The following is a 17,715-nucleotide window of genomic DNA, read 5'->3' on the forward strand; positions in this document are numbered from 1 at the left end:
CGCTCAATTCAACTATGCTACAAATGATTTAATGAAGCTACACAACAAAAGAATGCTCAAACCACTAAACCTCCTAGTTGCACTTAGTGTTGCAATAAAATCACACATAACATCAAACATTGGTTTTGATGCTAACCTACTCCTCCAAGAACTCTTTCTATATAGAAGCCAATGAATATCTTAACCACAAGCTTGTGGATTCAATTAGAGCTTGTAAATAAGTCTCTCAGAGAGGTCATATACATATTTTGTACACAATTGGCTCTAAACCATCTAATTTACCTTTGTACACAGTGGTGCAAATTGATAACTATAGTAGTCCACCATGAAACCAAAACAACAAAAAAAAGATACCTATAATACTTGTATTGCTAGGTAAACAAAGACAAAGACCTCAATCCGTTGTATGAGGAATTGCTATACATAAATTCCAATGATTGATATTCAACAAAACATCAATCAGTATAAGCAAAATAGAAAGACATGGCTTCATTTTTACATGTCATTCTAGAGTTAAATCAATAAAAGGACTTCATATAGAATCACAATCCTCCTTTGATCAATATTCAAAAATGAAAAATAATTCATATACAATTATTAGGAAAAAGGAGTCTCACCTACATCTACTCTTATTATAATGAGTTTATGTATACAAATTCTTTAATGCAACCTTTTGTAAATAACTTTTCAATCTATTATTTTCATTACCATCTTCATATATATTCTTTACAAAAAAATTTCTAACTCAATACATTCACACCTTCATGATGTATAGGTGCATGCTTGCCAATCGTATGTCAATACATTGAGAGATTTTTCACATCACCAATATTATGTTTTCTCATTTTTATTTCCTTTGCTTAACACAAACTAACTTTCTATTGTCCACAATATACACTTTTAACACAAGACCAAGCATTTCTTTATGGTATAAATCTTATGACTTTTGTTCCAATGTGTATGAGCCCAAAAATAAACAAACAAAAAGCTCATTCTATGCCTTTTGATAGAAGCAAAGAAAATTGTGAATTATATTCCAAAATTATTACAAATTATTTCTTCAATTATTTATAAATAATTATGCATGTAAACACAAATATATTTCAAATATTATAAATAATATTATATACGTTTCAAAATTATATATACAAAAATAATATTAAATTTAATTTAATATATTGTGTAGACACATCAAATTTTATTCTTTTAACATATTAACTTATATATAATTTTTTATCAACATAATCAATGCAACCATTCAACAACACATATTTCTCTTCTTACATCTTATCTCAAGATTGTAAGATCCTGTCGCCTCACAGCGACATAATTACTATTCAAAGTAATATAAGCGTAATCACTACCATCTTATTACTTTCTCTGGCTATTAGAGATATCACTGTGAAGGGTACCAATGGAACAGTATCGCAGACACAGAAGCTTAATGCATTCAAGCAGAGGGAGCTCTTCAATGGCAACCTTGTCCATTGTTTCGCCGCTATCTTCCAGGTTTACTCCTGTTTGATTTGGAAACGCCAAATTGGTTTATCTCCGACGTTATATATTTTACTGTCTTGTAATATTTTGTTGGAATGACAGATTTTAAATTCCTTTGCAGCATTTTTTAGAACTAAATTTCGTTTCTTTGCTGTGTAAATCTTGGGTGAGGTATTATGTTGCTTTTAAATCAGTGTTAGGTAATGCTTAGAGTATATGGTAAAGACAGTAAAACATCTACGAAACTTCAATGTTTTTAGTAAATGTTGTACCACAACCTTACAACATGTCTGGAGAAGTTATGCCTGCCTTATTGCAGTAAGGAGATGTGGACATGGATACCCGTATAGGTGCATTGACAATGTTTGGTTTACTCTTGAGTGTGGGGATGAGTTCAATTTAACAACATACAAAGGTAAATGGAAATAAATCATGTTGAACAAACTTTTCATTTGGCCTGGCCTTGATCTAAATTACAATCTTGTCTCCTATTACCATTGTGCCACGTTTTATTGAACCAACGCCCATAGGGCAAACGAAATGAGCTAAAATATAACCTTGTCTCTTACTCTTGCTCTAATATTTATCCATTTGGGTAGGGATCTTTCTCATTGGATTTGCAGGGGTGAATACATGGCCTTTTTTTGTTCAATGGGCCTTCGTTGTATGGAGACTTCCCCTGGTAGAATGAGATTGTTATGTAAGTATATGATATGGATGGCAAACTATTGTGTGAGCTTAGAGAGCTCCTCTGGTGGTTAGTGTTGTAACCTCGACGAATGCAAGAATCCTGGTGCATGTGTTTGAGTCCTAACGTTCAGCAGGTCGAATTCAAAAGAAAAAAAAAACTGTAAAAGACTAAGGTCTGTATGATCTGAATCTCTGTACTTAAATTGTTAAATTCAAAGAAACAAACTGGTTGCACAATATAGATGCAGACTGGTTCAGAAAAAGAAATACACACTATAAAGAACTCCAAATTGCTTATAGAGAATTCTGATAATTAATAGTGCTTACACAGATTTAAATCATCAATAAACATGTTTCATCTTAGGGACTGCAAATTCAGGAATATATTTGCTATTTGAACTGATATAGAATTTCTTCACAACAGCAATTTAAGATTTCAGATTACATAGGATTCAATATAGAATTTGAACATCAACACACAGCAAAGGATAACTCTTGAGGGTTTCATCTCAAGACCATATAAAGCTCGAAACGCAACACACAGCAGCAGTGGTGCTCTTGGGGATTCCGTCCCAAGACCCAAATTGTGCACAAAGGCAGACCAAAATATTCAGCATCCCCCAAAAAAACAAGCAGAGTCCTCAATATATACCCACTTGTGGTGGTACATTAACTTGTAGTGCAAGGCAAGTAAACAATCTGATTGCCTTCGATGAAGGGATGCCAGTCTGTAAAGAGGCAAACCACAATTAGCAGCGAGTTGGCTGAAGTTGGTAGAAGCTTCTAGTTTATAAATAGTGGCAGATAGTTGGCACATAGTTGCCAAGGCAAATCTGATTCGGCCCCCTTCTAGAAGTTGGTAGAAGACACAAAACAAAATAAAACAAAATCTGATTTTCTTCAAGAAGCTTCAAGAAGACAGTTGTCACTACAAGACAAAATTTGATCGGTTGTCACAACAAAATAAAATCTGATTTTTCTGCTAAAGGACAAGAATGCATAGTTGGCAGCCAGCACTGCCATCCAGGCCAGGTTGCCCCATTTCATAGGTTCATCACAAAAACCCTGGAAGCTGTTGGTTCAGTTGATACAAGCATGAGTTGATTAGTAATACTGTATTTTTTAATATAGTGGACAGTTGGACTGTACATGGAACATCTATTGATTAGGTGATTCAAAACATGCTAAACTTGATGGAGCTTCATGCTTATCCAATTTCGCTAAGCCAAGTCATAAATCATACTTATCTTCTATATTTGTGACTGCATAGATCCCTTTTCGTGTTTGAAAACGCTCTTTTATGATTAGTTTAGTGAGCTCACTTCAGTCCTTTATTTCATAAATTATACTTTTGCATTCTCTCAAGGAACAAATCCTATACTTTTGAACTTGGTCCATTGCAAAGTTTAGCACTTCAACTCACCTTTAGACTTCAGCCTGGCAAATGACTGGTAAAATTCTTTTTATATTTTCATGGCAACTTGGCCCTTGGAACTTTGACTTGGTACGTAATCTCCCTGTTGTTCACAATCAGAAGATTTAAAAAAATTTCAGCTGCCTGTTAATGTAAATCCAAAATCATTAACTTTTATCAAATTATAAAACAAATTCAATAGCTATTGGCAGCAGTGCAGCATTGTTTAGAAGTAGAGTGTTATTAAGTCCACCAGTTGATTCTGTTACCCTAAGTTTTATTACTCTGTTAGTTGTAGGCAGTCTTTATAGGATTGAACTTTGGTATCTATTGATTCAGCCATCCATCCAGTAAGTTTTCTTTTTCAATTGAATGCAAGAATTTTATTGAATTTTACATGCAGTATCTTTGTGATGTGAAAGCAGTTCCATTTGGGATACTTAAACCAATCAAGTGCTTGCCAATTACTAAAAAATATGACCAACAAAAAATTATTTGATTTGATTCAACGTAATGAAACTGTGAAACACATGGTTTTTTTTTCGGCCTCTTAATCCAATATTCATAACCCTCTATTGAAGTTGATCGCTGCGACAAACAATCTTATTTTTCAATCCCATCTGAACAATGGATTTGTTCTAACTATAATTATTCACTTTTAAAGAATTGTATATGTGATTTTTCAAGTGGTAGGAACTAGTAGTTACGAGCTGCCCTGAACTAAATCTCAAATAATGATACAATTTAGTTATTCTTTAAGAGTTCATTCACCATATCCTTTTCATCGAATACATGCTTTACTAATTTTGATGTGCAAATAATTTTGTGATATGCAATCGAATTTGTTCTGTATGCATAAGACAAGTATGTGTGTGCCAATTCTTTTTTGCTAAATAAACAGGGGTAGGGCCCTATTATTAGCCAAGAAGCTCTCAAAAATCTGGTTAAGTCGAAAATTTTGTGCCTCTTCTTGTGTTACCCTCCCAGTCCCAGCCATTGCTTCACTTATGGTTTTGTTTGTCTAGCTGTAGTCTCCATGTTTTGTACATTGTATAAATGTTTAATCATAAAGAATGAGCTTTAATATTTATAAGTGCATTTTATTGTTTTATTTATTAGTTATTTATTTATCTTAGCACATGGAATAAGCTTGCTTAGTTAGGTGTCATTCTATTCATGTGTCAGTTGAGAGGCATCTTCTCTCATCCATATGTGTCATATTGTTGAGATGCATCTTCTATTTTTAACAAGTTGTTTATTTGGTATCCTCACTTATGACTCACCTTGTAGTCATTAATTAGGACTCCTAGGGTATTTTCTATATTTTCTCATCTCGTGCTCACTCGAGTAATGAGCTTATATTATTGTAAAATTTTGCACTTGTAGAATATAGGCATATCATAATTCTGCATATTTGTGTTTGTTTTTTTCATTGGAGTACAGCCATCAGCCATAGTTCCACCACCACTTGCAGTATCACCACCGGGTGCATCGACACCTTTGATTGAAGGCACTATGGTGATTGAAGAAGCCACCAAGATTGATCATTGGATTGACATTTTGGGGGTACTAGTGGATGTCCCTCCACCAAAATTCACTAGGGCTCTTGACTAGGGGTCTACAGTTACAAGAGACAAAGGTTGCCACCTTGACAGTTGATACTATCCTTCAGAGCCCTCACAACCAGTTCAACCAACTATAGAGGTTGTCATGGAGATGGCACCAGAGAAAGTCCTGATGCCACTTTCGAAGGCCCCACAATTTATGGTTGACCCCTCAAGAGAGGAAGAAGTGTGGACTGAGGCTGAGTTAGAGGGGATTTCTATTGAGATTAGTCGACTAGATGTAGACGACACCCTTGGCACAATACAACATTACCTTGTAGAGATTCAGTCTATGGTCACAATGATGCATGAGGTTGGAGAGATTTCTAGACAGCTTGACATCAGTCACACTCTATTGGTAGTGAACGAGGTCAAGAGGATCCTCACGTTCATGCAGATTGAGTGCGAACCGGAGTTCTTTTGGTGCTTTATCTCACATGGATGGTCAGGAGTGGAGATGACTGAGATGTTGGCCGCTTAGCATCTAGGTAGACAATTATAGGGAGACACGACTGAGTACTCTCAACACTTCATGGCATAAGACTAGTTTTTAGGGACATCCTTCTCTGATTGGATTGAGTGGGCCATGTAGTTGAGAGATAGAGCCGTTTGGCAAGCTAAGACTACCCAAGTAGAGTTGGCCAATCATATCTAGAAGTCTTAGTAGCAGTTGGCTCATCTTACAGTAGTAGATCATGCACGAGTGACAACCCTAGAGGTGATTGTGGCTGAGTGAGACACACAGTGTAATGTCCCCTATTTATAGGCTGTTAATTCCCAAACGGAAACATACATTTGATGCAGCCATAACCGGTAAAACCCTCAAAAGAGAATTAACCAGCTTATGCAGCAAGAGTAACACAACGAAAGCAACAAGAAAACATAGCAAGATTACAGAAACAGATCATGTTATTGCCTTAGAACTTCCAGCAACCAACCGGTTATCATCATACAATCATCTTAGAACATCCGGTAGTTAACCGGTTACATGCAGGCTATCAGCCAGATACAATCCAATCGGAACTCTCAGAATCAAGCGAATCACTAATTACTAATCTCAATCCTTATTTTGATTTCAACTTTCTCTGTCCTACAAATGATTACATAGTACCATATAAATACCCTCCAGAACATATCCGGGTCGGCCTCAAAAGATTACATTTACCAATGCAGGAAAATGAAACGTGCAACTAGGTCGGCCCTAAGAATGAAAGAAATCTTTCCGGAAAATAACAACCAAGAAGATTGGATCAACAGGAAGGTCGGCCACACACCCAAGAACATTGGACAAGACCCCAAATAGATCCACACGCCAAGAACCGCTTCGGTAATTGTTGATGTGTTTTTCATGCACATGTGAACACAAAATAAAATACCAAGGTATCTCATCCTCTCTTGAACAAAGTTATTCGAATGCTGAAGATTTACCTAAGGATCAATCGAAATAACTCCAAGGTTCTTGTATGTAGGGTCTCTACGTGTGGATAAGCTCAATTTGGTCTGATGTGATTATGCTGGAATCACAAGGGGACTTACATTCGAATGCTTGAGCGTTTGATTTGTTGGAACTCAAGTCCTATCTACTCACTGGGAAATAAAGAAATAGAAAAAGGTGTAGGGTTTAGAGAGTCTAATCTAAGACCTAGAATGCAAGAAGATAGATGAATGACTAGGTGGAGTCCTACTGGGTTGGGCCTCACCATCAGGTTGAACAATTCAACACCAACTCAGTGCAATCTTCTAAGGGATGCTTCGAATATGTTCAAATCGTTACACCATCAGACACTGATCACCATTCAAATTAATGCAGCATAACAATTCGAGATTAAGCTCATTCAATGCCAATTGACCACGCAGGGCGCCCTTACAATCAACAAGAGGCTAGTGGTTTAGACTAGGCAGATTCCATGCGAGTGCATTCAGTAACTTCCTTCATTCAATCTAATTATCTATCATCTAAAATGAAGATTCAACAAGAAACCATGCATATTGCTAAGAAACAACACACTTTACCACAACTTCAATGAAAATGGAGTTCATTTACAATCAAGGCAACAATTTCTTGCCTTCTCTTCCTAATCTACTCTAATTGCTATTCTATTCACTATTGATCATTAGCTATTCTAACCTCTATTAACTAACTATTAACCATTAACCCCTACAAATGAAGAGCCAGAGCTTTATATAGAGAGCTCTTTACATTTCAATGGCTCAGATTGATTTACAATCAATGGCTAGGATTACAAGATGAAAACCCTAATTAGGGTTTGTTACAACAAACTCCTTTAGCCATGGGTTATGATAGATGGACTTATAAACTGTTGAAGAAATTGGAGAAAAATGGGAAACAGATGGATGACAAAAGGAAGGAAGATGACAGGGATTAGGAGCAGTGGAAGAAGGAAATGGAGGAGAAAGTTAATAAAATGGCTGCTCAGATTAACTTGCTGGAAGAAGGGAAAGTGGCGATGAAAAACCTGCTGGGTATTATCCCGAATATCTTGTTTGCTGTCACCAAAAACCTTGAGGATATCTCAAAGGTCCTTGATACTTCCAATTCTCCCAAACCGGTGGTGGACCTCGAAATGGATGAAGATGCTATCGAGATTGGAAGTGGTGAAGCTACTCCGGGTGGAGCTGGAAAGAGAACTAGAGCGAGTGTTAAGAAAGCTGCTGCTGCGTCTGCTAAGGAGATCCCTAATCTTAGGGAAAATATCAAAGACCTGTATGGGATTAGCAATGACTTGACTAATGCCCTGAAAAATATTAATTAGTTTCTTTTGTCAGGTCTGATCGGATTTTGCTAGTTTTTTTGGGCTTTAGCTAGTTTTCTCTAGTTATTTCGCTGGTTTTTCTTGGGTTTGTTCCTTCTGGTTGCTTAATGCTTTCATCTTGTAAGGTTCTTTTGTAAAGGGTTTCGGGGTCCCTTCAAAACCTGTTTTTACCTTAATCAAAAACAAACTCCTTTAGCCAATGAGAAAATTACATTCAATGCTGGTGAACCAATAGGAAACCGGGGTAGGTGCATCGAAGTTTGCCTCCGTGCGTAAGCGTGGTTCACTGAATCTGGACATGCTGAGGTGGAGCCTTTTGATTGGAGGAATAGTGATTGGGATGCCACCTTGTCTTGCGTTTGTGCTTGGTCAAGGAACTTTGTATTTTTTTTGATATTCAATGTGATGATGATGAGAAGCTAACTTTGATTAACTCTTTTGAAACTATCTGCTTCTCCAACGTACCCTTGAACTGACCTTGGTTGATCCTCCTTCGTCCTCGATGTACCTGATGAATGGTGTACCCTTCCTTGAGTCTCTTGTGTATGATGAGGCCTCCTCTTGATTTCACGTAGTGGTGATAGGAAGTCATGGTCAAATCATTCCTTCACCTCTGACATCTTGTGATTTCTCCATGTGATAGAATGAGGACCCCGAGGATAGCTTGCTCTATTGCTTGCAATTCCTTGAACACCAGAAGTCGTTAACACTTTAGTCTTCTTCTCTGCACTTAAGGTGTCCTTGATGATGATGAGGTTTGAAGAGGTCGTCCTTGTCCTAGCCTGATCTTCCTCCAACTTGATTTTATTGATCTGCAAAACAAACAAAATGATGTTAATAAATGATGTATTCGTTCTAACATAGTATTCCTCACTTTAAACCATCAACAAGAAGATATTTGAGTCGATTTCCCTTGAAGCTAGGAGGAAAAGACACTTTTAGAAGAAATTCGCCTCTGTACCTTAGAGAGGGTCGGGAGCGAATTTGACATTTGTGTTCAAATTCATTAGGTTTACTCATTTCTACTAGCTCAAACCATGATTATAGGTCCTTAAGGCTTGGATGAGGTCATTCTTCCTTATGCAAAATTCTTGAACCAAGGATTCTACTCAAACTGGATGTGAGATGTAGATTTTGAAAGAATTCGCTCCTATACCTTAGAGAGGGTCAGGAGTGAATTTGATCCTCTAGGCTCAATTCATACTCTTTTTCACTTAGCCTTGTCTTAGACTTGACCTTTCAATCCTTCTCTCCTGAAGACATCATTTATTTGACCCCCAAAAAGGCCTAAAAGAAGGATTTCACTTTAGACCTTGGGCAAAGATAGGACCTATAATGAAATTCGCTCTGGACCCTTTGGAAGGGTCAGGAGCGAATTTTGCATTTTGCTCAATTTTCCTTCACAAAAATTCTTTTCTCATAAAAAAACAAGTCTTTTGCCCTAAAAAATGCTTAGGAATAGGTTAGTTCAAAGGTTTGAGCAAGGTACAAAGCTTCATGAAGAAATTCACTTTGGACCCTTTGGAAGGGTCAGGAGCGAATTTGCTCCCTTAGGCTCAATTCACACTTCTTTTCCTTTCAAACCACCTTAAACTTGACTTTCAAATCACCTTAAACTTGACTTTCAAATCCTTCTTTCACCTCAATCAATTCAAGTTTCTTTCATTATTGCTCAAAATGAGATTAGTTCAATGGCTTAGGTGAGGAATGAAGTCCTTTTAAGAATTTCGCTTTGGACCCTTTGGAAGGGTCAGGAGCTTAGGTGAAATTCGCTCTGGACCCTTTGGAAGGGTTAGGAGTGAATTTTGCATTTTTGCACAAATTCTTCACTCTTTATGACCACAACTCACTCAAATGTATGTCTAAGGATGCCTCTAAGTTCAATCAACCTCAACCAACACTATGCTTGATGTAAATTGGGAGCAAAAGGAGGTTTCAAAAGAATTCACTCTGGACCCTTTTGAAGGGTTAGGAGTGAAATAGCTATTTGCACTCAAACTCTCATCATTTCCTACTTTGCTCTTAGAGTTGGCTTTTGGGTCCTTCCTTCTTCTCAATCAAGTCCATTTGTCTTCAAAGTAATGTCCACTCAATGCTTTTGGTGACAAATTAGGCCTCTCTAAGGATTTCGCTCTGGACCATCTCTAAGGATAGGACCTATAATGAGATTTTCGCTTTGGACCCTTTGAGAGGGTCAGGAGCGAAATTTGTCATTTAGTCTTAATTTCATCATTTCCTTTGCTCCAATCCACTTCTCAAGGCAAGTATACGTCAATCCTCTCTCAACCATGCTATAGGAGTGAAAGCTTTGACCTAATCAAGGAACCAATATGTGTTTTAGGAGAATTCGCTCTGGACCTTTTGGAAGGGTCAAGAGCGAAATTCTTCCTTTGATGCCATTCATCTTCCATTCATCATCACTTTGCCTTGAACTTAACTTTTCAAACCTCCTTCTATCATGATTATGCAACTAGCCTCCATCCTAGTTTGAAACAAGGTGAAATAGGGAGTCCTTTTAAGGATTTCGCTCTGGACCCTTTCAAAGGGTCAGGAGCTTAGATGAAATTCGCTCTGGACCCTTTGGAAGGGTCAGGAGCGAAATTCATATTTTCACTCAATTCATCCTTCATTTTACTTTTGTTTTGACCTTGGTCCATGCTAGGAAGGCATCCTAAGGGTTTTCCTTGCTCAATTTTGGAGTCAAAGAGCAACTATTGACAAGTTTGCTTGTGTACCCTTGGAAGGTACATACCCCTCTAGGAATTTCGCTCTGGACCCTTTGGAAGGATCAGGAGCGAAATTGATGTTTTTGTATAAATTCTTCATATTTCATCACTTCACTTTGTTTGAATTCACTTCAAGGGCATGTACGAATCAAATCCCCCTCACTCAAGGCATAGAATCATGAATTTGTTCTAAATAAGAGGCAAGAAGGTGCTCTTAGAGAAATTCGTTTTGGACCCTTTGGAAGGGTCAGAAGCGAAATTGATGTTTTAGGCTCAATTTCCTCATCCCATCTCGTTCCAACTTGCTCACAAGGCATAGATAGGTCATTCCTCACTCAGTCAAGGTGTAGGAGCAAGCTTTTTTGATCTAAGTTAGGAGATCTAAGGAAATTCGCTCTGGACCCTTTGGAAGGGTCAAGAGCGACTTTTGCTTCTTGAGCTCAAATTCTTATCTTTCCAAGGCTAAGTCCATTCGGCTAGGTTTCAATTCATTCTCAAGGCCTAGATATATCATCCTCTCCTCAATCATGACTAGAAAGCAAGGTTTTTGTCCAAAATAGGAGGGCAAAGAGAGCTAAGGAAGAATTCGCTCTTGTCCCTTTGGAAGGGTCAGGAGCGAATTCGACACTATCACTCAAATTCCTCATTCAACTCTCAAGTTTTCAAGTCTAGGCTTGGTCGCTAGGCATTTTCTAAGGATAAATAGGCCAGTTTCACATCAATCAATGCCTAGAAGTAAAATAACTTCATCATTCATTATTTGGACCAATCTCAAACCCTCAAAGGGAAGAATCCTTGAGAACACATACTCACAGACCTCCATTCACTTCCTTAACTCAATGACATAAGTCTCAAAAGGCAAGAATCCTAGCATGACACAAAGACTTCCTTAAACTCAATCAAGACTCGACCCTAGAAACAAGACCCAGGCCTAACCAAGGGGAGGCTTTCAAAGAGACCCTGACTTGGACCATCTACTGACCCACTTCAATGCAAGCAGATCCTGCTATCTTAATGATCTCTCTGACAACTCTCCAACGCAAAGATTAATAGCCAAGACTAGACAACCAAGCAAAGAAAACTAACCTAGAAAGCATAAAGCAGAGGTCCCCATTTGCAATGGGCGATGTGTGAATACGTCACAACAGTAATGAAGGAAAGTTAGCTGGTAAGCACAAGAACTGTCCCGGATCCCATAAACAGTCAACCGAGAGCGATAACTAGCTGGAAAAGAATCCAAATGGACTGAAAATGTGGAATTAAGCACATGACCCAGCCTGGAAATCGAAAATAGGATCTGCAATGAAAAGCAAGCAACTACCGGTACCTACCGGTAAGAACATAGAAAACTGCACACTGAACTGAACAAGAACTAAACTAAAAGGAAATATTTTTGGTTGATGCAAGATTGCTCAGAGACCGGGGATTCTCCTGCATCAGACACCCCAGGTAGAAAGAGATGTTCCATGAGAGGCAACTCATGGACATCTAAAAGGATTTGGGATAAAGACCCCATGCTCATTTCTAATCCAAACATCTTCCTTATCTGCCAATCTCTTCTTTAGCTCCTCCGGGATCTCAACTGGCTTCTCTAACCCCTGACTCTCTTTGTTTCTCTTCCTTTGCTTCAGATCTGCACATTGTCTTTGTTTACTGCTCTCTTTTTTCTGCAACTCTGATTTGTTTTTGCCACAAGACTTCATCCGGTTTGTCACCATAAGCTCTCTATCATCCGGTTCTATCTGTCCGTCAGGCTTATTTATCAGGTCCTTCTGTAGACTCATGTCATCTTCCGGTATAACCTCTGCAACCGGTTTCTCAGTATTGCATCTTTTCTCAAGACTCAGATTTTTCGCCTTCTCTATCTCCTTCAAAGAAGTCAATGTGAACTTCTGCCCATCTTTCTCAATAGTGATTAGGTTTCTTCTACAGTCATAAATAGCTCCTCTATTAAATTGCCAAGGTCTTCCCAACAAGATATGACAAGCACTCATAGATACAACATCACACAAGACCTCATCCCTAAAAGGCCCAATATTGAAATTCACCAAACACTGTTCCTTTACTTCTATCTTTTGATCATCTTGTAACCAACTTACCTTGTAAGGACAAGGATGCTCAAGCCTCTTCAATCCAAGTTTCACTACCATCTCTTCAGATACCAAATTATCAGTACTTCCACTATCCATAATAACCTTGCAACACTTACCACCTGATTTGCACATAGTCCGAAAAAGACTCTTTCTCTGAGTAGATCCGGTATCCTCACTGCTTTGCTCCATCATGACTCTTCTGAACATAAGGGATTCTCCTTGCTCCGGTGTACAGTCAGTTCTGGTAACTTCACCTTCCGGTTCCTCATTAACCACACAACTTCTTGCCATTCCTTGCTTACATTCATAAAATCTATGTCCGGTTTCTCCACACTTGAAACATTTGTCGGGAAATTCTCTACCGGTACTGCCAGTGCCTTTCCTCTATGTTTTCTGTTCCGGTTCTTTACTCCACTTAGGTTTTGATTCTTCCTCAACATTTTGCTTCTCTGTACTCATCTGTCCCTTGAATCTCTCCTTCCCTCTAGGGTTATTCGGCTGTCTTCTTCTCATCTTCTCCTTAGCCTTCAAAGCATACTGGTAAGCTTCTTCAACTGAGGAAACACTCAACATACTCATCTCATCATGAATGTTAAATGCAAGTCCATTTATGTACCTTGCCACCTTTTCTCTATCCATCTCTCTATGTCCAGATCTAATCATCACCTTGTAGAATTCCTTAGTGTACTCTTTCACAATCATGTTTCTTTGTTTCAGGTTCTGCAACTTCTTGAACAATTTCAACTCGTAGTCTCCCGGTATGAACTTGGCCCTTAATCTTGCAACCATCTGTCTCCACCAGGTGATCTTCATTTCTCCATTCTCCATTCTGTCTTTTTGTAATTCTTTCGACCACAAGGCAGCATAATGATGATGATGATACCATGTAAATGTTTTCAATTTTTCTTATACCAATAATGATGATCGTATGCATGATCATTCAAACTTATGTTGATATTTACATATACGATCTTGCTGTGATCGTATTCCTTGATTTGTATATATATAACCTTGCAAACAAATCCCGATTAATATCGGGTTCTTAACCAATGCATAAATACTGATTAGCATCGGTCATAATTTGTAATGCACAAACATTGATTAGTATCGGTTGTATTTGTTAAATACATTCACACCGATTGGTATCGGTAAAGTACGATTATGGTTTTGAAAAGGCACGATCAAGTAATATCTTGATCGGCCATGTCTCATAGACATGACCGGTCAAGTTATTACTTGATCCCCTTGCTTGCATATATATATATATACCGATCGGTGGATGTTTGAGAATCATCGAAATTATTAATGCTCTCTCTCCACCTGCAACATAGAATATAATAATCAGATTTATTATATAGTGAATTGACAATTACATGAAAAATACAATAACTTTATATATCTTGCTCGTTGAATAGAAAATTGAATACATTTACATGGTATTAGAGCTATAGTAAAATCGAACTTGCAGCTTTTCAATTTTGTGTAAAATTCAAGTCAAGAATATATCCAACATCACATTTCTCCAAATGGCAAGCACTATCAGATTCGAAGATAGACTCGGAGGAGGCGATGATTTCTCAGCATGGAAGTTCAGAATTAAGATGATTCTAAGAGAAAATAAAGTTGAATCATTTGTAAAAGCTGAAACTACAGAACCTGAGACTGAACTTGACAAAGCGACATGGATAGAGGGAAATGAAAAAGCCATCAAAATCATAGTTGATGGGGTGAGGAATAATATTATGCCCATCATAAGGAAACATGAAACAGCCTACAATATGTTCAAAGCACTTGAAGATGCATTCAAGATATCCAATGCAAGTAGAACCTTGGCTTTAAAGAGAGAAATAAATCATATAGCTATGATCAAAGGGGAGTCAGTCAATGCCTACTTCATGCTGATATCAGCCCTAAGGGATGAGCTAGCAACCTTTGGATATGAGATCCAAAGCAAAGAATTAACTTTAGATGGGCTGCCTAGTATATGGGAAATGTTCGTCCAAGGCATCAGTGCAAGGGCTAAATATCCAAAGTTTGAAAGGCTAAGGACAGACTGTCTCCAAGAAGAATCAAGGTTAAATAAGAAAGGGATCAAACAAAAGATTATAGATGAAGATCTCCAAGTCCTAAATACAAACTCCAATAAGAAAAGCAAGAAGAAACAATTTAGGAAGAGGAAAGGTTGTCAAGGCAAGAATACCTCCCAGAAGGATCTCTCTCATATTCAATGTTACAGGTGCGACAAATTCGGGCACTATGTTGCTAAATGTCCAGAAAGAGCTAAACAACAAGCCACATTTGCCAGAACTGGAAAATCAAAGGGAAGAGATGACTCCGAGAAGTATGTACTCTATTCGGCACTTACAAACCAAGCATCAAACAAGGCTAACTCATGGGTGATCGATAGTGGCTCATCCAGACACATTACATGGTTTAGAGAAGTGCTAGACTCCATGATAGAGGAGAATGATGAGGAAGTGACTATCGGAGATGACTCTACACATCCAGTCAGAGGAATTGGAACCTGCACCATCAAACTGAAGTTAGGTGTATCATTGCAGCTTAAAGGAGTACTATATGTACCAGGCATTAAGAGAAACCTAGTCTCCATCTCAGCACTAGAGGATACTGGGTACAGAGTGACCTTCATGGACAACAGAGTGTTGGCTTGGCCAAGGAATTCATCCATTAAGAAAGCTAAAACCATTGGTCAAAGACAAGGCTACTTATATGAGCTGTGCACAGAGCCCAACCTAGCCTTAATCCATGAAGTTGCAGATGCTAATGAAGTTTGGTATAGAAGACTAGGTCACCTAAATTTTAGAGCTTTATCATCAATGGGAAACCTTGTCACAGGTCTACCCAAGTTAAAGCAGTATCATTCAGGGGCATGCAAGGGATGTGCCCTAGGTAAAACTACTAAGGGTTTTTTTCAAAATAGTACTAGGAAAAAAAGTAATGTTTTAGAATTAGTCCACTCTGATGTATGTGGACCTATGTCTGTACCCTCTTTAGGGGGATTCTTGTATTATGTAATATTTGTTGATGACTACTCTAGGAAAACTTGGATCTACTTTATGAAATGTAAAGAATCAGAAGAGATCCTTAATAGGTTTAAAGAACTGACAATGGGGGGGAATACACCTCAGATTTGTTTAAAGATTTTTGTAAAAATGTTGGGATTAAGAGGGAGCTTACTATACCTTATAATCCTCAACAAAATGGGGTAGCTGAGAGGAAAAATAGGACAATTGTAGAAGCTGCCAAAGCCATGATCCTAGATCAGAACCTCAATACCAATCTTTGGGCAGAAGCAACCAGCACTGCCGTGTATATACAAAATAGATGTCCTCACTCTCATCTTGAAGATAAAACTCCCGAGGAAGCTTTTACTAAAGTAAAGCCAGATATCAACCATCTTAGGATATTTGGGTGCCCTGTTTATTTTCATGTACCTAAGGAGAAAAGATCAAAACTAGAGCCTTCTGGAAAAAGGGGAATACTTGTTGGGTATAGTGAAACCTCCAAGGCTTACAAAATCTATATACCTGGTCAGAGGCATATTGAACTTAGTAGGGATGTAATTTTTGAGGAAGACTTAGCCTTCAAAAGAGCCCAAAGTTCCATGGAACCTAAAGTCCATGTTCCTGCCCCTAGCACAGATGAAGATCCTACCCCTGAGCTTCAGATGGAGAATCTTGAGGAAAATGAAGGTGAAATACACAACCCACCTAGAGAAAATCTCAAGAAAAGGCCACTATGGGCCACCAAAATTGTAGAAGAAGCTCAGAAGTATGCTGCCCCTTCAGGAACCTTCAGAGAAATCAAAAGGCCTAGCAAATTCACCAACTATGTTGCCCTCATGAATGATCTTTCAAAAGCTGAACCTACCAATGTATCAGATGCACTTAAAGATCAAGTATGGAAGAATGCCATGTCTGAGGAATACCAGTCCATTATGAAAAATGATGTTTGGAAGATTGTTCCTAGGCCAGCTGGAAAATTTGTTGTCTCCTCCAAATGGCTCATCAAGATCAAACATGCTGCAGATGGCAGCATTGAGAAACACAAGGCTAGATTTGCAGCCAGAGGATTCTAACAAAAGGAAGGAATTGATTATGAAGAAACCTTTGCACCTGTAGCTAGATATACCTCAGTAAGAGTAGTCTTAGCCATTGCAGCAACAAAAGGATGGAAAGTACATTAGATGGATGTAAAGACAACATTTCTTAATGGAAAGATTGCACAAGAAGTATAACTAGAGCAACATGAAGGGTTTGAGATTCATGATGTAGAGTCTTATGTGTGTAAACTCAAGAAATCTCTTTATGGGCTTAAACAGGCTCCCAGGGCCTGATATGAAAGAATTGACACTTATCTCTCAGGGTTAGGCTTCTCAAAGAATGATGCAGATCCAAATCTCTACTATAAGCAAAACAAAGGTGATATGCTGATATTGATTTATATGTTGATGATTTGTTAATCACAGGAAAAGATCACCTCATAGATCAGTGCAAGAAAGACCTTGCTAAAGAATTTGACATGAAAGACTTAGGACTCCTTCATTAATTCCTAGGTTTGGAAGTATGGCAGAATTCTGATGGCATTATACTAAACCAAGGTAAGTATACCTTGGACATTTTGAAGAGATTTGGAATGCTAAATTGCAGACCCATGACCTCAATGGAAACAAACCTTCATAAACTTAAGGAAGCAGCAACAGAATCACAACCCTCAGATCCTACTCTATACAGGCAAATGATTGGGTCCCTGATGTATCTGGTAAATACGAGACCAAATATATGTTATGCAGTTAATGCCTTGAGTCAGTTTATGTGTGAACCAAAGGAGATACACCTAGTAGCAGTAAAACATATCATGAGATATCTACAAGGTACCCTAAACCTTGGTCTCAAA

The 17,715-nt window shown here is 38.1% G+C and overlaps 1 protein-coding gene across 5 annotated transcripts in view; it reads left to right on the plus strand.

Annotated features, from left to right (window-relative positions):
- Positions 1–1,274: 1,274 nt before the first annotated feature.
- LOC131067406 (uncharacterized) overlaps positions 1,275–17,715 on the plus strand; it is a 99,705-nt gene continuing 83,264 nt past the window's right edge. For 2 of the 5 annotated variants that reach the window (XM_059211218.1, XM_059211220.1), the window contains exon 1: positions 1,276–1,509. In XM_059211218.1, coding sequence (XP_059067201.1) covers positions 1,415–1,509 — 95 coding nt within the window. In that variant the 5' untranslated portion in view covers positions 1,276–1,414. Of the gene's footprint in view, positions 1,510–17,715 lie in introns of all 5 variants that reach the window. The other 3 variants (XM_058002390.2, XM_058002392.2, XM_059211219.1) reach the window with 2 other exon arrangements.

The sequence above is a fragment of the Cryptomeria japonica genome, chromosome 9, assembly GCF_030272615.1.
Source record: "Cryptomeria japonica chromosome 9, Sugi_1.0, whole genome shotgun sequence".
Lineage (NCBI taxonomy): Eukaryota > Viridiplantae > Streptophyta > Pinopsida > Cupressales > Cupressaceae > Cryptomeria > Cryptomeria japonica.